General features: G+C 28.7%; 2 protein-coding genes across 2 annotated transcripts; one reads left to right on the top strand and one right to left on the bottom strand.

Annotated features, from left to right (window-relative positions):
* The first annotated feature begins 8,226 nt into the window (after nucleotides 1-8,226).
* On the top strand, nucleotides 8,227-8,847 carry LOC136092032 (uncharacterized). The gene has a single exon (XM_065819753.1). It carries the CDS (start codon nucleotides 8,227-8,229, stop codon nucleotides 8,845-8,847), a length of 621 nt encoding a protein of 206 aa, XP_065675825.1.
* Nucleotides 8,848-9,902: 1,055 nt separating this feature from the next.
* LOC136092031 (histone-lysine N-methyltransferase SETMAR-like) lies at nucleotides 9,903-10,568 on the bottom strand. The gene has a single exon (XM_065819752.1). It carries the CDS (start codon nucleotides 10,566-10,568, stop codon nucleotides 9,903-9,905), a length of 666 nt encoding a protein of 221 aa, XP_065675824.1.
* Nucleotides 10,569-12,904: the final 2,336 nt, after the last annotated feature.

The raw sequence follows: 12,904 nt of genomic DNA, 5'->3' as shown, positions 1-12,904 counted from the left end.
GGTTTTTATTTCGAGGAGAAAATTTTTTAAACCACTTTTGACCCGTCCGTTCTTCTATGGTACCTTGCCCAAAAGCAGCGCATATCTTACAACAAGCTTTTGCAGCTTTGGTTCCAAGTTTGAACTCATAAAGTAAACAGGTGCGTATTATCGCATCTGACACAGCCATACTCCACAAAATCGGCAATTAGAATAAACCGCACGAACTTTTTTGGTTGCCTGATAAAATTAATTTGTTGATATGAAATGCTACAAAGAATTTATTTCACAAGATAACTGTTATATATATATATATATATATATATATATATATATATATATATATATATATATAAATATATATATATATGTATATATATATATCGCGAGGTAAGAATTATTTTGTTCTAACTCCATGTTTTTCCGAACTGAGAAAATCAAATTCAAAGTTTTAAAAGGACCTGTAGACCACTTAAACATAAAAGACGTAAACAAATTAGATTCATATTAATTTCCCATACTTGCTACCACAGTTTAAAATTAAATACTTCAAAAGATATAATGTGCAGGTATCTGAATTACCACACCCTGATTTGGAGATAGAACAATATATTACACACTTAATTTATAAAATACAATATTATTTTGTTCTATCTCTATTTTTTATATAAAAATATAATACAAATTAGTATTTTGTATATATATTGTATATATTGTAGCAAGGTTAAGAACTGTTTGGCATATCTCTGTTTTATTGGAATAAAATCTTACTTTAACTAATAAAAAAACTTTATAAATGCAATATTTATAAAGTTTAATTATCTAAAGTATGTACCAAGATTTTTACAAAAAAATAAAACTTTGGTTGAAATAAGCTCCAAGAACATATTATCCAAAATACGTTTGACAGTAAAATGAGTTTCAAAGATTAAATTCAGCAAGGTATGCACATCTGGTGAATTCATTAAAAACAACAATTTCAATAAGAAGCCCATTTAACACCATAACATAAACATAAAACATAAATATTTTGACATTAAAATAAATTATTTTAAAATACTATTATAAAATGTTATGTCTACAGCAGGAATATACTTGAACATACTTTGAAGGTCCTTAGCTTTATCATTAGAAATTTGAGCACACTGGTTTAAGACAGAAGCCATTGGTACAACTGCAAGAGGTCTTGCCACAGCTAATGAAGATCGTGGATTGTTAGGAAGACGCCTAATTCGTACTTCTGAACAAACATCAGTTAATGACTTTCTGTAGCATATATGATCTGAAAACCAGATGCTTTATTTGGGTATAGGGAACAAGGTTATAATTAAAATAGCCTGCAATAGCTGAAAAATGCTTAAAATCCTATCTTTTCATTTGGTAGACAGAAAAAGGATTTCTCTTTTGAATTTTAGCAATTGCTCTGATTAAACCAAGTGGACTAAATATTTCAAGAGGAGCTAGTGCTCTATCAATTTGACTATGTATATTGTCAACCTCTTGTATACTAGAATGCCCTGATTCACAGAACTTTTGCTCTATTACCCTGATTTTTGGGTAACGTATCAAAAACTCACGTAAGGCAATGGAAATGTGACTATTTCTATTTTGAGGCACGCAGGAATCAAACCATAGTATGAGTTTATTAACATCTGGGTGATCAGCAATTATCTTCTCTAGCAAGCATGTTACACTACTTGCAAGGTCATTTCCTGCACGACCTGAAATGCCTTCATGCCAAAGCATACAATAACCTTTTTTATTTAGGGAGCAATGCCCAGTTAAATTATAAGCTGAGAGTTTACGTTTGTAAAAAAATGCTCCAATGTTTGATTTTGGTAAACTTATTACATTTTCAAGGTCAATGCATACTACAGCTACATTTTTATCCTTAAGTTTGCGGTCTTTTTCACGTTCTGCTCGATTTTCATTCTTCAACATTACATGTTTGGAAAATTTTTGGGTTTGCTCCTGAGTTGGATTTACTACATTATGGTATTCATAACATGTATCACATAAATCAGTTTTTGGCTTTTGAAATTCGATGTTAAAGTCATGCTCAAATATGAATCTATACATATGCTTCTTAACAGGGGCAATATTCTTTTCTTTGCAAAAGGTAGAGTAAAGTTCATACATTTTATTAAGATTTAAAAAAGCTTCAAAATATTCTTTTTTTGTTCTTTTACGACAGTAGTGTGATGGTACACGTGGAAATTCATTGATATGATCTTTAACACTTTGTTTTGATCTTTGATCAACAACCTTTTTGGTGTGTTTTCCCCATTTTGAAAAGGCTGGGTTTCCAGTAGCGTTTTCATGATGATAATAGACTCTTCTACTACTTATATTTAAAGTAGTGAGGTAAAATTCTTTACAAACTCGAGTTTGCAAATCACCAACAAAAAAGCAGTAATAAAATGAATATGTTTTTCGCGAATTTTCATTGATGGTTCGATGACGTTTCTTCTGGAGTCGTTCAGTAGTTCTACTGTAGAAATGTTTTTTTTGGGTATCATCCATAGACCAAAAATCAGAAAATATATGTGCTCGTTCTTCATCACTGATATGTTGTCTACATTTAAATTTACAAGAATTTAAACAGTCTTTTCTTGTGGTTACAGACTTGCATGGAACATTTTCTCCTTTTCTATTTTTATAAGCTTGACCAGATTGTCTCAACTGCTTCCTCACATTCTGTATCAAAGTTTTAGGTACTGACTTTTGTTTCCTAGTTTGGCCTCTATGTGGGGGCATACGACTAGCTGATGCTATTACAAGTGCACCATTAGGATATTCAAGAACAGTCAGATCAGTTTTTAAAAAAAAAAAATACATATACATAATAATAAACAAAAAACAATAATACCTAAACCATGAACAATATTTATATAAGAAAGTTCAAATGTAATAACTATGATCTATGAAAAAAAAACATTATATATATATATATATATATATATATATATATATATATATATATATATATATATATATATATAAATATATATATATACATATTTTACCTTCAACGTTTTGTTGCAATTTTTCAACAAAAAAATCTACCGCGGCTGCCATTTTGATTTTAACGACTTTCAAATATAAAACAGATAAAACGGAGATAGCACATTATAATTTTAATTTATAAACTGCATTAAGGAGGTGGAACAAAATGCAATCTCAGGTATATTAAGAAATAATTTATCAACTTTAATATTCAATTTAATTATCTTATAAAGAAAGTTTTGGTTTTATTAACAAAGTATATTATTAGTTTTTTGTTTTTAAAAAGAAATTATTAGATGCTCTTTTTAAATCCTTGTTTAAATGTTATATATATCACAAAGTTCTGTGCGATATAAGTCACAAAACCTAATTTTGAAGTATAATAAAAGATTTTTCGCTAACTTTCGACTTTATATCGTATATTAATGGAATTTAATAAACTTAAATATTCAATTAAATTATCTTATATAGAAAAGTTTTGGTTTTATTACGAGAGTATATAATTAATGTTTTGTTTTTGAAAATAAATTAATAGTTGTTTTTTTTTTATTCTTGTTTAAATGTGATATATATATATATATATATCACAAAGTAATAATATAACATAATATATTACATGAAAACATCAGAATACTATAAAATTTAGCAGTACAGTTTAGGTAGCTTTTAGAGATTAACAGAGTTATATAAAAGAACCAAGACTTTATCTTTTCGTATAACACTACTAATCTTTAATAACTTGAATAACCTCTGAAAATCTCTTTATTAACTATCAGTATAGGTTTTTGTTTTTGAGCACAGTACTAATAGTTGATAAGTATAGTATACTTATCTACTATTAGTACTGTGCTCAAAATATCCTTAGAGTAGTTTAAGGCTCAACTAAATGCTCTACGATGTCTATAATAATTTTAGAACAAGACTTTTTTTTTCAAAATGGTATTTGAACTGTGTCAAAAATACTGTAGAATCTAAAGTCAAATATTTTGGTGAGTAATGGATGATTTATTGAATTATAATGAAAAAGTTTTAACTATATACTAGTCATAATCAGTTTTGATGTCTTGCCAATATAACAGGAGTTACATCCTGCACAAACATATCCATATATATATATATATATATAATATATATATATATATATATATATATATATATATATATATATATATATATATATATATATATATATATAATATTAGCTTATCAAATTTTTAGAGATCCGCTTCTACAATTACGCAGCAAATAATTACCTTAATATAATATATATTTTTCGTCATTATCAATATAAATTATTATAATGTGTATATATGTATAATTAAAACCATAAACATGCTGAGATATTATATGCATAAAATAATATAAAATAATTTCAGAAAAATTTCAATTACATAAATAATTTCTATTTCAAGAAAAAGTTAATAAAGTTTTTTTTTTTAAATAAGAAATTGTTTCATTAATGTTGAGGTTCAGTAGCTGTTCGTTTACAACGCATTTAAAGTGTTGGAATGAGTTTATCGTTTTTATTTTGTTTGTTAGAAATAAGTTCCATAATTGTGGTCCTCTGCTTGATAGTGAGAACTGAGATTGTTTTATATATGTTTTTGGAATATAGTAGAATATAGTGTCCATAGGGTGGGCGTTCCCCAACCCTTATATTATTTTAAAATAACTTTTTTCATACATCCATATATTTAACACAACATTTTGTTTGAAAACAGAAGTTGGCTTATTGGGCTTATTAAATAGACTTTGTTTTTTACTTATTAGGCTTAATAATTAGGCTGCTTAAAAATGATATTTTGGTTAAATAAAATTATGTGTTACAAATTTTAAATAGGTCTATTATTCTCCTGTTTAAAACTTAAAAAGAAGAAATTATAAGAAAAATTAAAATAGCCCCAAAAAAAAATGAAATATTTTGTTTCTTTGTATGGATAACGGTTACCCGTCATTTAAAAACGCTACCAGGGTAATAAAAAACGGGCGGGTATCCGTCGATGCTTAGTCCTAGATAGTGTTAAATTCTAATCATACTTTATGTATAGTGCAGAGTCGCAATCCGTTAATGTGCCAATCCTCCTTACTTTAACTGTAGACCTAATCCAATTTCACAGTAAAATCAAATTATTTTAATAGACTTTAATAATTCGTATAAACCAGTCGGCAAAAGTTACATTTTATAAAATTTTCCAGTTTGTTAAAAAGCAACAATATTTTTATTTCAATTTTATAATATCGTGTATGAAGCTGGAGAGTCTTGACATCAGAAGAGCCAAATTTGGCTAGCGAGCAGCAAGTTGCCGACCCCTGATATAAACATTTAAATAATATAGTGCAGACTACGTAGTTAAATGAGATAAATTATTATTAATTTTCACTGCAGACCAACGAACGGAAACTTTGTAAAAATAATAGTGTTAACAAATAATAGTGTTAAATAAACATCACGTGTGTGCTTATTTAGTTCTGCATGTGTGGGGTATTTTTTAAACACAACACTTAAAAAAAATAACAAGTACAATAAGAAATTTTGAACTTAAAAAAGTTCAAAATCTCTTATTGTACTTGTTATTGCTTTTTGCAGATATTTGATATTTTGAGGGTATAACATTCGAACATGTTTAAATGATAGATTGCGTTCTTTAATTGTTCCGTTTTTCCCCGCCTACTCACAAAGTACAAAACTTTTGCTCCTCTTGAGTTTCGTTACTTAGATTACCGTAATTTATTTTTAAAATTTTTTTCTATTTTTTTTTTATATTAATGAATTTTAGCAGAAGCTTAAGAAAAAACTTAAAATTTGATTATTTCATCATCAGCAAGCGTTTGTTTCTCAAGTGTCTCTACCCTATAAACTTAGTTGAGAATAATTAAAAATATATTTAAAAAACTAATCACGTTTCGGGAAGAGGGGAGGGTATGAAAAGGTAGGGTTTCATTTGTTCCCAGGCTCTAATTTTAGCAATTTTGTGTAACGTATCTTTATTCAACATAGGTTTAAACATGTAAATGTTTTGAGTTTGCTTCATGTCTGAAAGTTAGCTATCTCTAACTAGTGGCGAATCCATAGGGAGGAGGGTGGGGTGCGGGTGATTGTCCCCCGCTACAATAGTAGATTTTTTTTTTAATTTTTTTAGCTTTTTATTAAAAATTGTAATTAGAAGCTATTGATATACAATTTATTTAAATGCTGCAGAGTTTAAATTGTTAGACTAGTGTAGTAGTGTTCTAGTAAAAGTAAAACACTTTGTATCACAAAATCTAGTTTACGATTACCCGACTTCGCAAAACGTTCAATTGCAAACCCCGGCCCCCCGATCCCCCCTCAAAAGATGACATGGCTCCGCCACTGTCTCTAACATCAAAAATCAGTGTGCGTTCCCCTGCTAGGAGGTTTCTATGGAAAAGTAAAATTTATATTTTAAATTATATCAACATTTTTGCAATTATATACGAAAAAACTCATTCATATTATACATTTTTGAAAAGCTAACAAAATTCTTAAACAAATCGATTAAATATCAAAAACCATGATTTATTTCTAGGGTTACCACCATAATGTTTAAAACTGGAATAAAGTATCCCCAATAAAGAAATACTTTATGAAAGTATTTGCGTTGTGTGTTGAATGTTGTGTTGAAAAGTATCTCCTATGAGGGCATACTTTGTGCCACGTAACTAAATTATATTTTTAAAGCAACACAATTTTTTTTTGTCCAGAGAAGTAATTAATTAATTTAAGTAATAAATTATATTTAAAAAAAATTTAATTTTAATTTTTTATAATTAAACAAACTTAAAAAAAAGGAATTATTAGCAACTTAAGAGCCATTATCTGAGAAAACCAGGCAAAAACACTGTTAACTCAAAAGTGATATCATTCAATCGCGCTCAATTTTTTATTAACCCAATTTTTTATTGACAATGACCGAAAGGGTATAGAAAAAGGCTGTTAAAACTTTTAGTCTAATTATATTTATTTGTTGAATCAAGGTCGGTCAAGCTTTTATTTTTTCTACCTTTTTATTTTTAAACTTTTACGGTTTTATAATTTTTACAGTAAATTTAAAAGCAATGAAACCATTGCACCATATTTTTGTTTTTCATATAATGAAATAGCTTAGATAAAATGGCATAACTTTAGATAAAAAAATTCCTGAAAAATCACTCCATTGTCCAAAAATCATAAGCTGAAACGGCACATTTCTGAACTTATGATCAACTTAAAATAGATTTATCTTAAAACAGAGAAGTTATCTTCTTTTTTAAAGAGTTGCCAATAGTGATTTTAATGGTGCAAAGAAACTGACGGGTTATTGTTTACAGAGTCATCAAAGTTTTCGAAAATATTTTACCTAGCGTTCTAAAATCAGCCCTTTGGGAAATAGGGAAAACTACCTATGTTAACTGTATAGATTTTGTTATTTTTCATGTTACTATTCTTTTATTTTGAAAACTTGTGGGATAATATTGCATTGTTAAAACAACTCCACTGCACAAAGTTATATTTTCTATATTCTTAAAAAATTTATATATATATGCATATATATATATATATATATATATATTTATATATATATATATATATATATATATATATATATATATATATATATATATATATTTATATATATATATATATATATATATATATATATATATATATATATATATATATATATATATAAATATATATATATATATATATATATATATATATATATATATATATATATATATATATATATATATATATATATATATATATATATATATATATATATATATATATATATATATATATATATATATATAATAAAGAGCAAGAGTTATAGCTGATGCTTCCCGCCGAGGCCAATATATGTATGTGTGTGTGTTTGTACACTTTTATATTTTGAAATAGATGACAATAATTTCTAGGTATATACTTTTAAAAAACTCATACACTAAATAAATTATAGTTCCTAAGGGATTGTCCATAAATTACACAACGCAAAATTTGTTTTAAAAACAGAAGTAAGCAGATATTAGGCCCTTTTACAAATCCATTTTCATTAAACTTAATGCGCTATTTTGATTTATACGGCCGTGAACATTTTAGTGAACGGACGTGTTTATCATTAAACTTAAAAATGGCTAATAAAAGTTTCAATTACTCATTTAAAAGAAATTATGGATACTCATGAAAACACAATAATGAAGCTATTTAGCGACAGGATTGATTAACTAGAGAGTAAAATGTCAGTTATGCAAGAAGAAAATAAAAATTTAAAAAATGATGTAAGTGACCTGAAAAAAAGTGTTGAATTTGTCAGTGACAAATATGAAAATTTACTATTCGAAATAGATGTTTCTAAAAAAACAGCAATGTCATCAGTATATCAACTGAACGACACAAAAATAAATATAGAAAATGATAACGTTATTAAAGATAAGTTGGCTGAACTTGAAGATAGGAGTCGCAGAAATAATTTGAGATTTAATGGTATAGAAGAAAAAGAAATTGAAACCTGGCAAGAAACTGAAAGTAAAATAATAGAAATTTTAAAAACTAAATTGGGTTTAAATGGTAATATCGAAATTGAGAGAGCCCATAGAGTTGGAAAAAAGGTGATGGGTGTTAAAAGAATAAATAGAACTATTGTTGTAAAATTTTTAAACTATAAAGACAAGAACGCGATTTTGGATAAGTTCGTAAAGGCAAAACTCTGGAATGAGAATTTGTTTATAAATGAAGATTTTAGCGAACGTACTATGGAAATAAGAAGAAAGTTATTCGCGGAAGCAAAGGAGCTACAAAGTAAAAGAAAGTATGCTAAGGTTACTTATAACAAATTATTCACACGCGATTTTAAGTAATTTTTTTTTTTTTTTCAATTCATAGTTATAAAATTATTTAAATTCTAAATGGATTCAAACCAACTAAATTTTGAGTCAATTTCATTTAACTTTTTTCAAATTAATGATTTTTTACTTGATAATGAATCCGATCCTGACATAAATTATTTTAGTGAAGCAAGTGCTCTGCAAAACTGCTCTTATTTTTATAACAATGAACTGAAAGATTATCTTAATAGGGATTTTCTTAATGTTATTCATTTTAATATAAGAAGTTTAAAAAAAAACTTCGATACTTTTCATAGTAATATAGAAGAAACTTCTAATATTTTTAACATAATATGCATTACAGAGACATGGTGCAGTTCTGATGATGTTAAAAACTCAAATCTCCACCTTCCAGGTTTTAATTTAATTTCTTTAGCGCATAAAAATAAAAAGCAAGGTGGTGGTATTCTTTTTTACGTGAATGAATACTTGCGGTTTATTAACAGGCCAGACTTAGGCATTTCTGATGGCGATAAAGAGGTTTTAAGTATTGAAATTTTAACTAAAAATGCCAAAAATATAATTTTAAGTTGTTGTTATCGCCCACCAAATGGCGTAATTGAGGATTTTAATGCCTTTTTACATAATGATATCAGGTAACCAAAAAAGTTCGTGCGGTTTTTCCGTATATAATATAAACACACAAAACGACAAAAGTAAGTACATTTATTCATCAAAATAGTCACCATTAGCATCTAAAACCTTTTCCCAACGTAAAACAAGCTTATTTATTCCACTTCTAAAAATTCTCGGTCCTTTGAGTCTATAAAAGCTTTCAACTCCATTTCAACCGCGTCCTGGTCTCGGAACTGCTGTCCTTTTAAATGATTTCCCAGGGAAAGGAAAAAATGGAAATTAGTAGGGGAGAGGTCTGGCGAGTATGGTGGATAAGGCAAACTCTCCCAACCAAGGCTTTGGAGCTTGTCCTGAGTCACGCGAGCGGTGTGCGGTCTCGCATTGTCGTGGAGAAGCAGAACTCCTCTCCTGTGCACCAGTGCAGGCTGTTTTACAAGCAACAGGTCGTGAACTCATTGCAGCTGTGCTGAGTAGACCAGTCCAGTAATGGTTTGGCCTGTTGGGAGCAGCTCGTAATGCACCACACCAGCTGTAGTCCACCAAATGCAGAGCAAAACCTTCCGCTCGTGGAGATTGGGCTTGGGTGTCTTTGTGATGGGGTCATCGGGGGACAACCAATGGTAGCAACGCTTGGTATTGTTGTACACAATCCATTTTTTGTCGCATGTCAATAAACGATCAAGAAAAGGCTCAACATTGTGGCGTGATAAGAGTGATGTGCAGATCGTAAGCCGTTGCTTCTTGTTGTCGATCGACAATTTGTGCGGAACCCACCGACTCAGCTTCCACGCTTTCCCAATCGCATGCAGATGCAGGCGGATGGTTTCAACACTCACAGTAAACCTCACTGCAAGTTCTTGGCAAGTTTGGCTGGAGTCAGACTCGACAGCGTCCTTCAGTTCATCCTCATCAACCAACAATGGGCGTCCAGAACGCGGCAGGTCTTCGATGGACTCATCTCCCGAAGAGAATCGCTGAAGCCACTTCTGTGCTGTGCGTTCACTTACTGTACCTTCTCCAAATGCTGTGCAGATGTTTTTGGCCGCTTGTGTTGCATTCCTTCCAAGTTTGAACTCGTAAAGTAAGCAAGATCGAATAATCGTTGGTTGGGTTGCCATCCTTTCTTTACACAAAACCTTTCCTGTAAGCTCGTTACAAGCCTACACTATATATGCAGCAACTGCGCGTGACACACGCGTTCTATTACGCAACAAAGCTACTTGCCTTGTGCGATATGGGTGTTGTAAAAAATGCTAAAAACAATTCAATTACCAAAAACCGCACGAACTTTTTTGGTTACCTAATACAATTAAAAAAAGTTCACATGAAAAGAAATTAAACTACATAATTGGTGATTTTAATTTAAACTGTTTTGAATACCACACTAATACTAACATTAAAAAGTTTTACAATGACATTTTCGATATTGGAGCGATACCGTTAATAAATAAGCCTACCAGAATATCATCAACATCAGCCTCTATATTAGATAATATAATTACAACTGACGTTTTTAACTTATCTTCAAAAAAAGGTATTATTAAAAGTGACGTCTCTGATCACTTTCCCATTTTTTTCTCCATAAACACAAACATCAAAAAATTTCTACACCATAATAAACCTTTCATCAAACGTTTTTTTACGGAAGCGAATTGCTCTGCTTTAAAGGAACAATTATCTTTACTTCATTGGAAACATATAGATTCTAATGATGCTAATTTAGCTTATAATTCGTTTTTAAAAACATTTTTCGAAATTTATGATATTAATTTTCCTAAACATAAAATACTAAAAAAAAAAAAATATTTCACGTCACCATGGATTACAAAAGATCTCAGAAAAAGTTCTAAAGTTAAGCAAAAGTTGTATATAAAGTATTTAAAAACGAGAACATTAGAAAGTAAAACAATTTATAAGAATTACGCTAAAAAATTTGAAATGCAAAGAAAAAATTTAAAAAAAAGATACTACATAAATTTACTAGAAAAATATAAAGATAATTCAAAGCAAACATGGCAAGTTTTAAGAGAAATTACAGGCAGTAAGAAATTGAAAGCTAGCTCTTTACCTAAAGCTATTAAAACTGATAATAAAATATTTGATGATCCAGGAGTGGTAGCTAATAAAATGAATGAATTCTTTACTTCAGTTGGACCAAATTTAGCAAAAAAAATTTAAAACATAAACAAAACAATAAACAGATGTAGTTTTCCTTTAATATCTTATCTAAATTCTTTTGAATTGTCTTTTGATGAATTTGATAGAGCTTTTAAAATGCTAAAGTTAAATAGAGCAGTCGGTGCTGATGATATCAATGGAAACATTGTCATTGATTCATATGATATCATAAAAAATATCCTTTTTAAAATATTTAAATGTTCAATTCAACAAGGAATTTTTCCTGATGAATTAAAAATAGCTAGAGTTTCACCAATATTTAAAGGTGGAGACTTACTTAATGTTAGTAATTACCGTCCATTATCTGTTCTCTCTGTTTTCTCAAAGATTATAGAAAGAATTCTTTATAATAAAATTTTTATTCATCTTTCTCAAAATAATATCCTATACAAAAATCAATATGGGTTTAAAAAAAATAACTCCACTGAACACGCTATACTCCAAATAACACAATGTATTACTGAGTCATTTGAAAGTTCCAAATTTACTTTAGGCATTTTTATTGACTTGTCTAAAGACTTTGATACGATAGATCATAAAATTCTTTTTAAAAAACTTAAATATTATGGAATCTCTGGCAATGTTTTGAAGCTTTTAAAAAGTTATTTAAGTAATAGAAAGCAATTTGTTCACTATGACGTATCATCGAAATCAAACTTGTTAGATGTAACATGCGGAGTTCCTCAAGGGTCTGTCCTAGGACCTCTCCTATTTCTCATTTACATAAACGATCTTTTTGAAGCATCTAATTTAATGACAATTATGTTTGCTGACGACACGAATTTTTTTCTATCTCATAGTAACATAATTACCATATTTCAAAGTATGAACATAGAATTAATTAAAATTTCAGAATGGTTTAAATTAAATAAGCTTTCTCTTAACATTGAAAAAACAAAATGGTCTCTTTTTCATCCATACTACAAAAAACATCTTCTACCAAGTGAATTGCCTGCTCTTTTTATAGATGACATTCAAATTAAAAGAGTAACGGCTACAAATTTTTTAGGGGTTTTTATTGATGAAAATCTGACATGGAAAAAACACATTGAAAACTTATCCTCTAAAATTTCCAAAATTATAGGAATACTATTTAAAATAAGAAGCATGCTAAATAAGCATACTTTAATTCAGCTTTACCACTCTTTTATTCATTGCCATCTAAACTATGCTAATGCGGTTTGGGGTAGTGTAAGTAAAACTAAATTAGAATCACTTTATCGCCAACAGAAACATGTTGCACGACTTATTAATTTTAAACATCGATTTTATCATG

This window comes from Hydra vulgaris, chromosome 15, assembly GCF_038396675.1.
Source record: "Hydra vulgaris chromosome 15, alternate assembly HydraT2T_AEP".
NCBI lineage: Eukaryota > Metazoa > Cnidaria > Hydrozoa > Anthoathecata > Hydridae > Hydra > Hydra vulgaris.
The sequence above is the reverse complement of the archived record's forward strand: the minus strand, read 5'-3'. Positions and strand labels throughout refer to the sequence as shown.